At 37.6% G+C, this 18,172-nt stretch overlaps 1 protein-coding gene across 10 annotated transcripts in view; it reads right to left on the reverse strand.

Moving 5' to 3' along the window:
* Positions 1–18,172, reverse strand: part of KMT2C (lysine methyltransferase 2C) — a 188,872-nt gene that overhangs the window by 63,912 nt on the left and 106,788 nt on the right. For 9 of the 10 annotated variants that reach the window (XM_038125688.1, XM_038125762.1, XM_038125724.1 and 6 more), the window contains 7 exons: positions 17,474–17,634; positions 14,958–15,071; positions 12,647–13,380; positions 7,432–7,551; positions 4,909–5,025; positions 1,097–1,198; positions 817–921 (listed from right to left, as the gene is read on the reverse strand). In XM_038125688.1, coding sequence (XP_037981616.1) covers positions 817–921; positions 1,097–1,198; positions 4,909–5,025; positions 7,432–7,551; positions 12,647–13,380; positions 14,958–15,071; positions 17,474–17,634 — 1,453 coding nt within the window. The remainder of the gene's footprint in view (positions 1–816; positions 922–1,096; positions 1,199–4,908; positions 5,026–7,431; positions 7,552–12,646; positions 13,381–14,957; positions 15,072–17,473; positions 17,635–18,172) is intronic. The other variant, XM_038125734.1, reaches the window with a different exon arrangement.

Here is an 18,172-nt window from a genome sequence, read left to right on the forward strand (position 1 = left end):
AGCTCTCAGAGATTTGTGTATATTCTGGTTCCTCAAGAGGGCACAAACCTGATCCTCTCATGTCATGATGTGACTGTGGAGTTTTAGGCATCTGAAGCAAATAGCTAACTTACTGCAATTAATATGTAATGCAAGAGTAGTATATAAACAAAAAGTCAAATTATAATTGCATGAAATAGCATATGGCATTTTGTAAAGTATGTGTAAAATAAAGTTTTTTGACATGTTTTTTAAAAATTCTTACTTTTACACAGATATACTTACAACCAATGAAAAGTGTACAGTGTATATACTGCAGTAAATAGCTTATTTTGTGCTTGCTAGGTCATTTCACAGCATTCAAATTTAATTTTCACACATTCTCTCCTAGACTAATGAATGTAAAATGTATTAATTAACCACTCCAACTGCTGTCAATTCTGACAGCCAACAGGCAAATTGAATCAACTAAACCTTATGCCCCAAGTAAATGAAGATGCAGTGTAATTTTTTCTTTGTTTTTAATTCTGCTTGTATCTAGGTTTAAAACTTGTATCTCAAACTGTTATTTTAACCAACTGCTGGATAATCAGCACTATTTATGGTTGCGAAATTACGAAAAGGTTAATTTCTCTTGAGGCTATGCGTACTATAAAATGACATTTAATTAAAGTCTTTCATAAGTCACATACAAATAATGGTCACATTAGCTGATGAACATCTAACAAGTTAATGACTCCCCTAATTACCACAAAACCGAAGGCAGCATAGTGCTATTAAAGTACAATATGAAAACAGTGCAATCAAGTAGTTTTTGTGTGGAACAATAGCACTCACCTTAATACTGACACAGTATGGATGGTAACACTGCCCACACTGGGAACAGGCCAGCAGCCGGCCCTCAGCACCTTGGCCAAAACTCCCACAAACCACACACATATCCTGCAATGACACACAAGAGCAGACTCAACACGTGCCAGCCACTACATTCTGAAACATGTAACTGTAAAATCCAACTAGCTTGCTGTATAATTCAACTCCCAACAAGGACATTCATTCACTTTCTTCTAATTAAGAGCAGGGAAACAAAATGAAAAATCGTAACTATTATCCTAACCTGATGGAGAGTGAACTTGTCACTGTTAGAGAAGAGGACAACTGTATTATGCATCGAGTTTTCTTCCTCATCTTTATTAGATGAAATATCCATGGTTGTGACCTATTAAAAAACCACAAAATATAAATACCAAGCACATCACATTTTATGAGACATGAGACAAAATGAAACATTGTCTAAATAAGTTTTGCACGTATTTACTCATACAGTTTCAACTTTCATAAAAAGCTACTTCCACCAGAAATTACTGCATTAAATCACATTTTCTCATGATCAGTATTATAGCTTTACACATATATCCTTCTTCCTCTCCTTTTTTCACCTTCACATATTATCCCATTACACTTCCAAATGGAAATGGAAGCAAAGACATACTCTAAGAAAAAAAATCACTAAGCAGAAATTGTCATACTGTGCCCAGTCTGCTCTGTTCCCTGCATGTAAACACTGAAGTTCTTTTTATCAAAAAGTTAATTGCAGTGACAGACTTTTGAATATTAATTCAAAAAGCAACTGCAGAAATTTAGTTTGTCCCATATTGCCTAAAATGAGGTTTAGCTAATGTTCCAAGTATGTTAGAGGAATCAGCAAGGACTCTAAAGTTACTTGCTGTAAGCATTTTATGAGGCTTATCAATCTTTACCATAAAAACTTGCACTGAACTTGAAACAGCAATTTTGATCTCAATCCATCAGCTCTTACTGTAGACAGTAATTTTTTTCTTTTTATCAAGTAATTTTTATTCTGATCTGCCCTTTATTTACTGAGCATATTCATATACAGATTCTCAGGAAGAGAAACACAAATGAAACATTTCAACTGTATTCTGACTTTCAAGTGACTCTTACAATACAGAATTTGCTGTCCATGAATTCAAACTAATAGCCCCAACTATTATCTCTGAACCAGGAATATAAGGGCACATAGCTCCATAAAAAAGATTAAATGTATGCTAGAGAAATGTAACTTTGTTTCACCAGCTGTTCCAATTATATATATGGATTATTTTAAATACAGTGTAAGTCCTCCACAGATAAGTTTTGTTTAAATAATAATTTAAATATTTCACAAATCCAAATGTAACTCTAGGGACAAATATAAATACCACAGTATCAGCTAGAGGAATCCCTCTGATACACAGCTGCTGAAACTCAGCATTTACTAAGAAACAGCTAAAAAGGGAATATATTCTTTACGTGTTTTGATTACTAAGTATTTGAGAGCACTGCAGGTGTAACTAGCCAGTTAACTCCAGAGCACCTGAAACACCTTGATACCTTCAGGGACAGCACTTCCCTTACCTACTTTTCCACAGGTTTCACAAAGTTCTTGTAATTGCACATGCAGAAGAGCAGAATTTGAAGGACTGAATGACTGCAATGTTGGTGTTTGCTGAACCCCAGCATTGACCCACCATGAGTTAACCTGTAACCACCTTTTCCCGCATTCCCAAGATATACCAAGGTATATCTGTGTGGCTGTCCACTGCTGAGTAAGAATTATTTTGTGCAAATTGACTGAAAATACCCCCATTTTAAACACTTATTTGGCAAAAGGCTGATCTCTTGGCATTGCTAACTTCATCTACCACAAGGCAGCCACATCTCTGTAACTCTGGAGCTGCCTTCAATGTGGTGAGTCAAAGGATCAAATTTCTGTAGGAAACGGTGGAGAGTGATGTCCATTTTGTATTTATAGCAAGTTACCTACATCACTCTCCTCTGATCAATTACAAAAACTTTAAGGAGTTTGATCTATAAACCCCAGCATCTCTTGAAGTACAGATTTGTGCTTTGTACCACCAAAATAATGATGTGAATGCCTCCAATTGATTAGAGGTGCTGTAACTAGCCTAAGTGGAATTCATCCTGTATGTTTAAAATTACAAATTTGCTTCTGAATCTTGACCATCCAGAGCTTTAAAAGGGCAAAGTCATACAGATGATTGTTGCTTTTTCAAATCAAGAACACCAGAGTATCCCAAGATACTATTACACAGGCAGCAGAAAGTGTGACAAACTCAAACAGATTACATGTAAGAACACAAAATCACAGCTCTGAAGACGGTCTCAGGAATTACTTAATAAAGACATAAAAATGAGCAAGTCCCTCTCTGAACACAAGGAACAGGATGTCTCTTAAAATATGTAGGGCTTGTTGGTAATCAACGTTTTAAAGGAACGCTCCAATAGAACAAGCCTACACTGGGAAAAAAAAAAGAAAAAAAGAATTGTTTCACAGTCCATATTTCCAAGTTTTTCATGCCAAAATCCCTCTTCTTATGAGGAGCAGACTAGGACTGAGTAGGATTTTCAAGTTTTAAAAATACTTCAAGTATTAAGTAGCTTAACTATCAACTTCAGTGAGCATCACTTGCTTACAATCACTTCAGTGCTCCTGAAGAATAAGAGACATCAAATATAATCATTATTTTCTCAAGGGTTTCTGGACAGAAGCTGTGTACAGAATAGAACACATCTGATCACAACAAAGAACTGAGAATCACTTCTATATTAACCCATTAAAGAGTCAAGGAAGTTTTAGTTATGGTAAATCATGATCTGTAAGGGCTCTCTGAAGGAGTCAGCAATCCTGGGGACAGGGAAATGTGACTGATGCAACTGACTTCCCCACCAAACTCTTTTGGCAAAGTCCTTCACCAAAGCTACTTAAAAAAAGTTAAACTGAACATGAATGGTCCCTATACTGATACAAGACACAAAATAAAGAGGGAACTAAATTATCAGTTTTGTACATGGGAGAACAGCACTAGTCAAAATCTAACAGGGCCTGCCTGCTAACAGGTGGTGGTGCTCAACACACTTATGTGCAATCTGAAAAATCAAGTGAGAAGCAAGGTGACAAAGCTTGCCAACAGGACAGGGATATTCAGAGTAATAAAATCCAAAAGGCAAGTGTGAAGAACTGCACAAGAACTTCATAGAGCTGACGGCTGGACTATAAAATGGCAGATGGAAGTCCACAAAGTAAAGAAATTAACATGACAAAAGAACTGGTATTGATGATCAGAAATAGGGAGCAGCTTCCATACATGGAAAAACTCAAAATACTGGCGTCCTCCATACTTCCAAGTCAAGAGTGGAAGGAAAAGGAGAAATTATGGAGGTCTATAGAAACTGAGTGGCATGGATGGAGGAAGTGAACAGAAACCAGCTTTCCACTGTCTCCTCTCTAAGAGCACTGAGGGGCAGGCAGCTAATCCAGGAGGCAGCCACTAAAAACACAAGCTGAGGAGCTGAACTGAAAAAGGTTAAACAGACATGGCTTCCCTAAAGTTTTTTTGAAGTGAATGGGCAGATTTATGAAAGAAAGCTCCAATGACAAAGCTCAAGACAAAGACACCACCTCCTGCTCAGCAAGTCCCCAAGCCACAAACTGCTGAAATATCTCCTCTTCTGTTCTGCACTCCTGCACCACCACTCAGGCTAGAAGAACCTTTGCTCTAGTCTCCTATGGCTGCTGTTACATCCTCATGCACAAACCCTGCTCTCTCCTCCTGGGTTGCTTGAGTCCGTGCTGCCTTTACCCAGCATGTTCTGCACCCGAGGAAAGGGAAGGAGTACTTTAAGACTCCCAACTGTTGTGTCTTTAAATGGCAAGAGCAGCACAGAACTGCCTCAGGCCCATTGAGCTGTAGTGTTCTGGTTCTTCATCACAAGCAGTAACAGCCAGGCTCCATCAAACACCCCTGGCTTGCTGGTTTCTTATGCAGTATTTTAATACAGGAATTACAACTGAATAAAACTGTTATATTAACAGACTGCAGTATGACTGTAAAACAATGTCCTTACCCCTGGAATGACCACAGCCCCGACTCCATTCTTCAGTTTTGATCTTCCTCTGCCGCCTCTTCCTGACAGACCCGCTCCACGCGGTCTCCTCTTCCCCGGGAATCCTGATCCTCGGCCCTATTCAATGGAAGGCAACAATGTAAGTGCAACCTCTCAAGTTCTTTTGTTACATGGGATTCAAACTTGGTCAGTTCATCTAGGGAAAAACCTAAGTAAAAAACCACTGATTTGCAGTGAGTACGAGCACCTCAGGGCATGGTCAACTAAATTTCTGCATAAATCTGTGTGAAAAACCTTTAATTACTTACACGGCATAATATGATCACCTTTATCATCAGTGAGAAAGCAGCAAAAACCAGGAATATTCATATTCTGCTCAGGAGTTAACTGGAAATCTGGATTTCCCCCAACAGTTACCCCCATCTCATCTGCAAAGTTTCCAAAATATATCTATTATTCTATGATTCATTTTTCTTTTCTCTTTGAACACTCAGCCCAGACAGTCATGGGACTTTTACACAGGGTCTGGACACTTGATTACTGGTAATCATAGATGCTTTTCTTTCACTATGAATAATCAAGTGAAACCTGGAATTTATTAGGATTGAGTCCCACTCAAAAGTGGGAGCTGGCTCCATGAAACTCTCTTAATTCAACATATACAGAGAAAGTTTTTTATATTAATTCTATCAGTTACACTCAGATCAACACTCCCCATAATGTCAAGTTTTTTTACACAATCTCCACTTGATTTACAGAGAGCTTCTTTTCTCCCTTCCTTATTTAAGATGCAGAGGCAGAGTTGCAGTGTTGTGCTTTGGAGTATTCAGTGTGTTCAACTACAATTATCCTTGGGAGAGTAAGTATGCTTTTACTAATAATTACCTGTTATTCATACAGTGACTTAAGCTTGAAATTTAAGGGATTTTTTTGTTTGTTTTTTCTTTCTTTAAAATTTCAAAATGAACTAAGCACAAGAGTGTTCCTAATCCTCTCTAATCATTTCCAGAGAGAAAAAAAACATATTCACATCCCCAAATTCTGGCTGATAAATCAGACATCTTTACAAAGTGACTCAAAGCCTCTAATCCGTGTAACTGATAATTATGGCATGGACTCAAATAAGTACCTTTCCTACAACAAAATAAGCACTGAGATTATTTATTGCATTTCATATTTGTCAATAATCTCAGCTCCCAATACAGCCCAAGTATGGAATAAAGAGTATGGGGTTTCCAAACACTTGCTGCAAAATACTTTTAATACCAAGGCAAAACATTTGTTCTGTAAAACAACGTTGATGGGAGCAACAAAGCTCCATGGGGGTTGTGTCAAACAGACACGAAGGGTCTTTACTGATGGAGACAGGAGTTCCTTGAATGGAAAGAAGCACTATGGGCTCAATATTCCCTACAGTATTTCTCAAATATTCCAACTCCTGGCCTAAAGAAGATATTGAACTTTATGGTCATAATTAAAGGGAGAATTGAAGGATCCCAATGTTAAAACTTTATTAACATCCATCTAATAAAGAAAAAAGAAATTAAATTGACTCACACACCAAGTTAATGTAACAATGATATTTGAGGAGTGAAAGGAAGGATGCTGCTGGAGGCTGAGGTGAAACAAAAAATGTCCTTAGATATCTATGGAGCTAATACATTTACACACATAGGACATACATTCATCAATTTTTTAACATGGAAAGTCTTCTGACAAGTTTCTAATTTTCTGTTTCAGAACAGGTGTCAGTATTGTTATTTTCACACAACTAGTAAGAGGAATAAGCACATACTTATACCAATGTTAATGCTGAATATTAAGCTGAAAATTAATGCTTAAAGCAGCAAAAGCTAAGCTGATGTCAAATCAAAATAAAATTAGCATGAGTGTTAAAGTGAGATGAACTTAAATATTGGGAGCTACAGTTATTTGTCAGTTTCATAATTTAGCTTTTTTTTTTCCCTTTACTTAAACTAAATAATTCTACTTTGGTTACTTCAGGTGTTTTTAACAGTAAATGTCACTGTGGATACAATTTTGGTCCATCTAATCAGGTAGAAAAGCTGTTGTTTATTCCCCCATCAGCTAAAAATGATGTCACTTTGAATTCACTCTGCAAGATTTCTCCACAGCAACAAATTCAAGCCATCCTTCAGATCTCTGCTCCTTTCCATGCCTGGCTTACCTTACTGCCAGTCTTAAAGACATTTTCCTTCTCAGGTAATTTATTTTGACAGTCACGTAAAGCCAACCACAAAAAGTGATGTACTCAACACACACAAAATTTGGGTAATACAAAGTATTCTTTGCCATCGAAAATCAAGGCAATGCCATCATAGTGTATGCTCTGGAAAGCTCACATCTTTTAACCTGAAACTTCCAGAGCTTCAATAATTTTTAGAGCTCTTGAACAGTAACAGAATGGAAGATTAATTAAGGCGTGAGAGACAGAATTTCACCACTAATCTCTACAGCAGAAAGATAGCAATGGATACATGAAAATAAATTCAAGTTATTTACCACTTTGATGCTCCAAATGGCACTGCCAGGAAGCTGTCTGGATTTAAAAATGTCCCGACCTTCTGAAATGTCTGGGGACCAGGAAGGTGGGCTCACTGTATTATTGGTACTCCAAGCCCCCTAGGATACGGTAGGTGAGAAAATAGATGTATAAAACTTTGCAACATAAAAAAAAAAGCAAAAAAGGCAAAAAAGCAAAAAGCAAGCAACAAAAAAAAAAAAAATCTGAAAAGCAAAGCACATGCAGGCATAGGCATTTCTACATTAACTTAAGTAGTAAATTAGTTCACTGAGTGAGCAGAAAGTGGGAAATTTTTAGGTTCTCGATGAAACATGCCCTAAAATCAATATTTACTTCCAACTGATGATTAAGCACAACAAAATGAGTTTTATAAACAAAGATTAATACAAATCTAAAGCAAGCAATCGTAACAACAACAAATTACATGCCTAAATTTTATTGCATCAGTGAAGAAGACAGTAGTTGGAGGTGGTAACATCTCCTTTTATATTCCAAATCACATTTTGAAAGAACTGATGGCCTCAGTTGACTTTTGAAGCTAAACTACCCCCAATCACAGCAACAACTAGTCTGAGAAGCACAGCAAACAAAAGGAATATGAATAAACCACTAGACAAAAGGAAAGGAACATAGCCATGGTAATCAACAAAGCAGCTCATTCCTGCAAGTCTGCTACAAATAAACCATTATAAAACCCTACCACTGATTTTTTTCACCCAAGTGTTTTCATGTTATGCTGTGGTATCACATTTTAACATGTTATTATGTACATGTAATAATATACATCTATATGGTGTACCTACAAGCTCTTTTTAACTAATTATTATCCCTATTTCTGTAGTTCCATCATGGTGAGATATTGTGTGACTGTCAGTAGAAATAAAAGCAAAATGAAAAGAAAATGCTAAGACAGCCAAGGAAAAAAATGCTGAGGCTCCTCATAGAAAGTAAAAATCTGTGGAAGACTTTCTCAAGCACAGAAGAAAGACTGCAGGAGACAGACACCATTAAATAACTTCACTGCCAATCTACACATTAGATTAATAAAGGACAGTACATTTTCCTAATTCTAAATTTGTGATAGTAAAAAATATTGAATAGCAGGATGAGAATGGAACTGATGAAAAGTGTAGGTTTACCTTCCCCAGAATGCTATTCAGCATCATAATCCCAGGGCTGATATGGAAAAACCTCATGCATACAAACAATCCCAACTATTCACAACTGTTCACAGGGGCAAGCCCAAACACATTTACACCTTTGAATACTGGGATGTACAATAATAATAATAAGCATCAAGGAAAACGAGATGGCTCTGCAAAATGTGTTGGGTTTTATTTTTTCCTTTTCTGAAATGCAATTTCTTCATCAAGAATGTGTGGGAAATTACTTTCTTTGGAATCAACAACTCCATCAAAACATACATTAATCTTGAACTGTAAAGAGGTGTCTTGCTAACAGGTGCCCCTTCAGAAAACAGAGCTATCATCCCTCAAGTGATCTGGCACCCAAAACAGAAAGCTTGTCAGTGACCCAAAAGCTTTATTATGGATAAAAGTCCCAAGGTGAAAACACCAACACTTGGTATAACCCACAGTGTGGACACAGTGATATTCAGCATAAACCTGCTTTCTGGGAGTTCAGCTCTGCCTGCACAGGAAAAGGAATACGGACAACATAACAGCTAAAAAAACCCAAACAATTTGACAATTCTGCCCACGTGAGGTGGTAAATGGACACACAACCTACGAACTGCTTAGTGCCCAGAGCACCTGTGTGCTTGGGATGGCCATCAAAGCCTCCCCTCTGCCAAGGGGCTTCCAAAACTACTCCAGAAGAACAGCTCCTGACAGCAGCTGCTCAAGGGTTCCACTCAGTGTGCTGGAATGAACACCCTGGGTTGGAAGATTTTGCTATCCCAGTTTTTTCCTTGACTGCAGATAGGTGGTCATCATGCAGACAACTCAGAAGATCAAGAGGTTTATCACTTTCTAACAGGGGAACAGTGCTGGACAGAAACCTTCTCAACTTCAGACCTAGAGATGGACAAGTTCACAACCAAGGCACAAGGACAGAACATTCCTGACAGAACAGGGATATCATGTCAGAAATGGGGGGGGAAAAGGAAATCTGATACACTGGCAGGCAACTACATCAGCAGGTCTGTGGTACAGGAGATATGCCTTAAATATTCCAGCCCTAGTTTTAATATAAAGTAATAGTCAATTTTAGCAAGTAAAATTCAAACTTTCATTGAATTTTAATTAATTTTCTCATTACTTCTAAAATTCATAATGCATGGTAGGTAACTGTTCTCATAAAGTGGCAACACAAAGAAAATCTGTATAGCAACACAAAGAAAATCTATTTATCAAAGAAGCAATTTTTACATCAATCTGTAAAGGAGGCAACATGCTCACAGTGTCAAAATTCAAGATCTTAAACATGCTGAAAATACTTAACTACTCTTAGTTTGGAGGTACAAAACTATTCTCCTTTTAGGAAGATAACTTTTCTAGTGATTAAATATATTCAAAAGATTAAAAAGCTAAAAGAACCTGAATATGAAATATTCAGTCTTGCAAAACAAAATGATTTGTATATGATTCATGAACCATATTGTTAAGAATTAAATTGGAAATTCAATCCAAGTTTTATTGTAGATCAGAAAAATTTGAATTCTTGGTCAGATAAACTTAATTAAAAACACACATTTCCACAATACCACGAACAAATGAATTACATCAAAGAGATGCATTAATTATATTTTTGGCTTTTAATTAATGCCTATTACCACACAACACTGAAGAGAAACTTCTATTCAGTTCATTTACATCAGAACCCCAGCAATAATTATGTACTGTGACAGAAACAGGAAGTTCTAATTCTCCATCATATTCTTGAGTCCTCAGAATTGAACAACACAGCTGCAAGTAAATTATAACAAAAGGAAACCCAGTGTCAGCAAGGGTCAGGAGATCTCACTAAATTACCACTGACTGTGTTTAGCTGCTTAACGCTTTATGAATCCTACTGCAATTGCAAATGCACAAAGCTGGATTTGCAATTTAATATTTAATGTAATTTTAGGGTTGTGAACAAACTTTAATCACTTGAAAATACAGCTCTCCTCATTAAAAAAAAAAAAAAACCACACCAAAATACCAACCAAGCACCAAGCATAAAAACCGTAACAACAACTGATCCTTGAAAAAGACTCTTTTTTCCTCTTCTTTTCCAACATCTACCTTTACAACAACATACTTCATGATGCCATGTAAGTGAAGACAACAAAAAATCCATTCCATCCAGGACAGCACACATCCAAACCCATCACAGTGCTCTGCGTTCTTAAATCTCATTTAAAACAATCTCTTAAAACACCAACAGATATTCAGTGTGTTGTGGAACAGTGATCACCAACATCTCCATGACGAAAATTAAGCATCTCCGAACAAGATATTTCTCAAGGAACACACACTGGAATAATACTAAAATATTATTTATGGAATTTACAAAACCAGCAGAAGTTTATTGGTTTTTATTCAAAATTATTCAACAGAATGCTCTCAACTCTTCACCTACCACTGTTTCAGAGCCAAAATTTGTAATGCCTTCCATTTAGTGACTTAATCTTATGCTTTCTAGTACACCGTGGCATAGCAAAAAGAACTGTTTCCATTCTGTTCACTTCAGATACACAGAATAAATACAACACCATTTAACACAGTGTTCTTCCAACTCTATCCCACAGAATCCCCATGTAGCAGGAAACCAAACTGGCTGGATGCAATCCTGTGCCATGTGCTCTGGGATGACCCTGCCCGAGCAGGGAGGCTGGACCAGATGGCCCATTGTGATCCCTTCCAATCTGACCCATTCTGTGATTCTGCTTCTGCTCCTGTGCACAACTCTCCATTCGGAAAAGTACACACACATTTAAAAAATGAATGCTTTCAGCAGAAAGAATAATTTAAAGCCCCCACAAAACAGACCTAAACCTATTTCTGTCTGCAATCCAAAGTGATTTAAATACATGCCTTCCACATCATGCACTTGTCCAATTACATCTTGCTCAAAAATAACCCACCTGCCTGTAACTGGACTTTTAAAAATCTCTTTTTTTCATGGTCTACAGAACATCATTCAACAGCTTTCAGGCCTTCATCAAAAGCCCAGAGTAGGAACTTAAGAGTACTGAAGAGAAATTTGTTTAAGGCATTAACATATTTCTGCAAATACGATATATACACCTGGCTGTACAGTGACCCAGGAAAACCAAACTGCAGCACAACAAACACAGATCTCCTAAACTCAGTGGAAACAGCAGAAAAACTTTCCAGAACACTCTCTCATACCTTAGGAAGCAAAAGTTTTGAACCCTTAGATGACATGTAAAAACGAAAAGAATAGTGCAATATATAAAAAAGCTTTGTTAACCAAGTCCAGAAAAGCATGAAATCATCAACTTGGAAGTCCCAAAGACTAAAAATAAATTGTGATGAGAAGATGAAACACTAACTTGTCAAACTGACACACTTTTTGTATAGAATTTCACCAACAAGAAATGAATACCCTAGATTGATAAACCATTTTCCCAGGAACACAATGCAAATAGAGAGAAAGACGTTGCAGAAAGTGACACACTTGAGGATTCTTTTAACTTATCAAATTTAATCCTAGTCAAACCACAACGATTTGTACAAGACAGTTCTTGCATGGTATTTCCTAATGTAACAAAACCACAAAATTATTTGCCACACCATTAAAAACATCGATCAAGAAAATATCTGGCAGAGTAACAGACACAGAGCTGTAGATGGTTCTTCTCTAAAGCCAGTTTAAGAAGCTTTAACACACTTTGAAAGTAGCAGCATTAAATAAATGCATATATGAAAAATATTAAACAGTAAGTTAAATAGCACAGCACTATGTCTATCTGCATTTGTAGCATATTGTACAAAAAACACAACAAATTTTCTTCTAGTCTACTTTAACCATGAGCCCAAAGAAACGGAAATTCTCACCAGAGAAGCTTTGATGGCTGACTTTTCCTTATTTACAAGAACATTAATTCCTTGAAGAAATGAACTACACAATCAGGAGAATCAATGTATTTTATAAGAAACAGGCGAATTTGAGGAGTTATACTGCAATTTAATAAACACATAATGGAACAGTGCATGTGCTTACCTGTCTGGATCTGGGTCTCCCAGGGGAGAACTTGCGTTTGGTGATGGCCGGTTTGCCCATGCCGATTTTTGGAGTGACTGATATGTAGGTGGTTGGGAGAGCACTCCCAGCAGCTGGAGGCAGCACTGGGGGCTGACTGTGCTGCACATCTCGTGCAGAATGCAAGTCTAGAGAAACATCTGGTGAGGAAGACATGTTTGTCTTGTTTAGATTAAGTGATGGGGGAAGAGAGGGGCAAGTCTCAGCTGGCAGTTTTATGGGTTTGTCTCTGACTGGTGAACTATTTGCAACACCTCCATTTGAAGTAGTACTTTCTACTTCTAGAAGAGCTGGTGCTTCTGATTTCTCATGGGTTTCTTCCTTTTCTATATCTTTCTGCACTTTTATTATTTCCAGTTGTTGCTCTACGGGGACAGAAATATCTCCTTTTCTTTCAGTCTCCAGAATTTCTGGTGTCACAGTCATGGTCTCAGGTACTGAGGACAGAGACCGAGAGTCTGCTGTGGACACTTCTGATACCTCCACACTACCCTGAGGCAGCTGTGTCTCTTCAGCTTGTTTGTCCAACTCCTGCTGTGCTACAGCTTGAACACCTTCTACCACTTCCATCATTTTCTCACTCTGACTGTCACCAGATGCTGGTGTCTTTTTAGGAGATATTTCCATTTCAGCTGAATTGATTTCAGCAGAGACTTCTGCTTCCAGTTGTGTGGTCTTTTCTCCTGGTGATATGCCTGTAATTAAGTGCAACCATATTAAAGGCTCACTGTGAAAAAGAAAAAATACTTCTGGTGTTCTGATCAACAAGTATACTTGGTACACATCATGCAGGCCAACACGTATCACTTTACTTCAGTGAATTCAATATGTAGCTTAAAATATACTTCACTAACATCTCTCTTTGTACCTATTTTTACAGTAGTTTGTTATTTTTAGTTCATTATTTTTCTTCCCAAAAACGCAGCAGAGTAAGTTAAAAGAAAATAGACCCAAGATTAATTTTTGAGGAAGCGAACACACATTTGCAAGTAGGGAGCCAAAAGTAACTTCTTCTTTTTAATTTCTGTGTATTGAAGATGCATGCTATCATAAATTAATGTATTTTAAACTGTCCCAACACGTCCAAAAAGCTAAGAAGAACAGGACAAGTACAAATAAAAAACATTTTCCTCCTGAAACTCTTTCAGACTTTAAGAAATCAACTGCAATGAAAACAGCTGCTGCTGGTTTAATTTAAGTTATTAATATATTATGAATTTCTTTCAAAAAAATTATTTCTCTAGCTCTCCCTTGAATCAAATTAAGAACCTTTCATCCATAACTTTCTTCATCAAGGAGTTCCAGAGTATTTGTTCCACTCTATAAAAAACCACATCCTTTGCTCTGAATTTGGCTTCTCACACCTTCCTTTGATGGGCCCTGATTCTCTTACAGGCCATTTATTTCTATTACACTTGCACTCTTCTTAAACTTCTTCACACTGCTACAACTTCCTCAGCCACTAAGTTCATAGACAGCATATTTTATTCTGAATATTTCTTCACAGTTTAAATCGTGGCCCTTTTACCACCGGCAGTGATGCACAACTGAGTGATCTCAGCTAATCTGAAAAGTTGGGATTTTTTTACTTTGTCTTGAAATACAAGTTTCTTGTCTCCCCTTATAGCAACCATCCTCCAACATCACCTGGGACTCAACATGGGAGATACTGGCAAGTTCTTTACCCTTGATATTGGTCACTAACACACCTAATGGATTTGACCCTTCTTTAGCTGCTCCTCTCTGTGCATTTGGTAAGTTTCTCTCAAAACAGAAATGATAGCTGCTGCCACCCTGTCAAAGATTATCTTTTATTTAAAACGGGAAAAAAAAACCCCAAAAAACCCCAGAAAATCCTTAACCAAGGATGCCTGTGGAGTTACAACCATAAGAGAAAGCGTGAGTGGCAGTATTTGAATAGCAACAAGTCACTGACTTTTACAATAAACTTTCAGCATACAAAGCATTCAACTATTTTTCTAGCTTGGAAAAAGCCAGTCCCAACAAAAAAGTAAAACAAACACAAGTAAAGCAACACAAATATTCTGAAGACTCTCTTTGCCTTCAGTAAAACACTTCTTTTATTAAGCAAAGAAGTTAATACACTTGCTTGAGAGCTCAGATGAAACTGTTGCAATTGTCTCCTACTGCTTTCTAGGTGCTTTTTGCTCTTGCATTTATAAAACACTGCAAACCTTACTGACTGGGAGAAGGTTCTGGTTCTGAAGGGTTCTGAACTGGTATTTTCTCAGAGTGCAAAACTCTTTCTTACCTTCTGTAACACACCCAACAGCTGATTCCTGATCAGGGCCATCACCTGTAATGGGCTGTTCCTGAAATGCCATATCCTCTCCAGCACTTTCCATTTCCATTTCATTTGTACAAGCTTAAGGAGAAGCAAAACAGTTATTAAAATTGCTGTGTTTATTCTACGACTTTGGCATCAGCAACTGCTGTCACTGTTTGACCTTTTGGCTAAAGAGAGACTGGTATGACAGGATTTAGGACAAGTCAGGTCAGTGAGAAGGTTAAGGAGACTACACAGTACTCCTTAAAAATTAAGAACATTTTACTTATTAACAATGAAGCTTTCAGATGTCTGTAAGGCAATTACATACACCTAATAATGAAAAAATGCACACAGTCACAGACTTCTGCACGGCTTGAGCAATGCAAGTTAAGAATTTTCTTAAATTCCAAGTCTATAAAATTCAACAGAACTGGCAGCATGAAGGCTTCAAATTTGTATACAAATACTACAGTGGATTATGGCCTAGATATGAAGTTCCATCTACCATGAGCACTGGGAAAACTGATTTTCACCTTATGTGTTCCACAACATGAAAACTGAATTTTGTCACTTTAGAACTAAGATATCTTTATCTTTGCATGGAAAAGGCACAACTGAGTGTTTTTTTGGCTGACAGGATCATTATAGAGCACAGAAACAGGAAACACTTTTTTTTCCCCTTGTGTAAAAGCTCTTTCAGTAAAGGAAATTCATTAAAATGCACTAGATGAAGTATAGAAAACAAAGCATACAGCAAGCATTAACTTGAAGAGAAGTGATCCTCCATGGATGTTAGCACAAAAAAAAAAGTGAAACAAATACAGCTTTCTGAAAGACAGGTTTTTTTATGTTCAAAAAGCCAACAACTATTAGGTGATACTACTCTTAGAGCCCTAAAAGCTGCTCTCAGACTCTGCCAACTTTAGAGCGATATTTTAACTTTGAGGAAATGATCATTTAGATTGGCTTCAAATCTGATTTAAAAGTACAGAAGTGCTCTCCTGGGTATAAAACCCTGCATGACTCTACTGATGTAATAGCTCCAGATTACTCGTAGCAGGTGAGATGACAGTCTTGTTCTTCCTTGGGGACAAGTGCATGCTTGTCAACATTTCTACCAGCTAGAAATCCTAACAGAAGCATTGCTTAAAACTTCAGCCTTCAGATTAACCTGCTATGTACTCAAAAGGGGTTTTTGTAGGAGACTAGGAGCTGTGACAGAGTATGTTTTGATTTGGACATCTACAAAATTCTCTAAGAACGTGCCTGGGAGTCCACAGCTTCTCCTAAGCTTTCAGGAGGGAAATGATCTGCATCTGAAGTGGCCACTCTTCCTAACCTGGTGGCCATGTTCACTGACAGAGTGAACTCATTTACAGACATCTCCCTCCTGTCACTGCCCTTCCTCCAGGAGCACCTTTTCCATCACGTCTTTACAGCTCACAAAAGGTAATGCACAGGCTAACATCAAAGGGATGACTTGTTTATACAAAACACCAGTTTGAACACAAATATTAGTGTTTTGTTGCAGCTCAACACTTCCCCTTTCCTGCCAAAATTTACCAGGCTTTCAAAACCACAGATACTTATGGATAACAGGAGATCAGTGCACAAGCACTGCTGCAAGCTCAAAAATTGCACATGGCAGTGGCTTGTGCAGTTAATCTGTTACATTTTACCTTGCTTCTGAATTTAACCACAGCTGTGCTTCTCCAGGGAGATTCAGCTTGGGTGAGTGTAGGTGCTACCCAACAGAGCACATGGTGTGAAATACACAAAAGCATTTAGTTTTGAGTTTGTAACACAGCTCTTGTGGATGACCCACTGGGCTCAGATCAGCAGATCCAAGTCCTCCCTGTGCTTCCTTACTGTTACTGGCTTCTTTTTTAAAACATACTTTATACTTCTCCACAACTTTCCACCTTCTGCTTGATGTGTCCGCTTAGACAAGAATGTCTCAGAAACAAGATGACTGATCATATACTGCTTTGAAAAAGGACACCTATTAAAAGCTGTCTAGTTAAATAAACAACTTGAACACAGTCCAGCTCCCACTGCTCTGTCCTTCCTGGATAAAGTGAGGAGAACAGGCACTATGAGACTGACCAGCAGCTAGAGAGAAACGGAAGAACTGAATGTCTTCAAAAATATCTACCAGGCACAAATGAGTGAAACAGCCAGGCTGTCAAATAAATACATTTATGAACTGTACCACGTCCAGAATAAACCAGTGACGTTTACAGCTACAGCCTGAGAGGCTGGAGCTGGAAGGCTGAGAGCCACAATTATGGTGCTCACTAGCCCATGTTTGTACCCAGGATCCTGAAGCCAGAAAGAGAAACCACCCATGTTCTGTTTGAGCAGCTGCTGTTAGATAGAGAAAGGGATGAACCTCACAGAGTAGAATTTGAGTGTCTGGTTCACAAAAGACTTGGTGAGACTACAGATATTACATCTGATGTTGGCATTTTGAAACTGTGAAGTTTAAGTTTGATTACCTGTTATACTGTCAGGTTCAGGAATGAGTTCAGAAGTGTTCATTACATCACATGACTGAGTCTGATCCCCTTCTCCTTGTCTACAAAGAGTGCAGATGTAGTCTTTCAACTGAGACTCCAATTCACTACCCGGAGATCTGTCACAATCTATGTGAATCCATCTGGGGAGATTAATTTATTGTGATTTAATTTATTGTGACTCTGATTTTAGAAATGAAAATATAAAGCATCATAGTAAAAATCCATTAAAAATAGCACTATTTTTATATAGTCCCCATTCCTTTGGGGAAATAAAGATTTTCAACCAAAGCTTGATTATGGAGAGCTTTAGAGGAATAAGCATGGTATGTCAGCATATCAAACAGTGAACAAACTTAAACATGAAGACCTAAATTGTCCCTAAAGCCAATCAGACTCCATAAGATGTAGAGCATCATCATGGTGCTGCACAGTGAGATACAATATTATTGAATAAGAAACATAGCTTACGTTCTTAAAATGTTCCAAATAGTGTATTTTTAATTTTTTTAATTACTGAAAAAGTAAAAGACATAAAATTAAACAGAACACGTAAACTTGAAAATTAAAAAATAAACCAAAACCAACCCAGATCACTGCAAACAAGAGTCTTTAAACTTTAGGACAATGACTTTTTCAGCCTGCTTCCTCACAAAATAGGTTAAATCCAACAGGCAGCAG

Source organism: Motacilla alba, chromosome 2 (assembly GCF_015832195.1).
Source record: "Motacilla alba alba isolate MOTALB_02 chromosome 2, Motacilla_alba_V1.0_pri, whole genome shotgun sequence".
NCBI classification, from domain to species: Eukaryota; Metazoa; Chordata; class Aves; order Passeriformes; family Motacillidae; genus Motacilla; species Motacilla alba.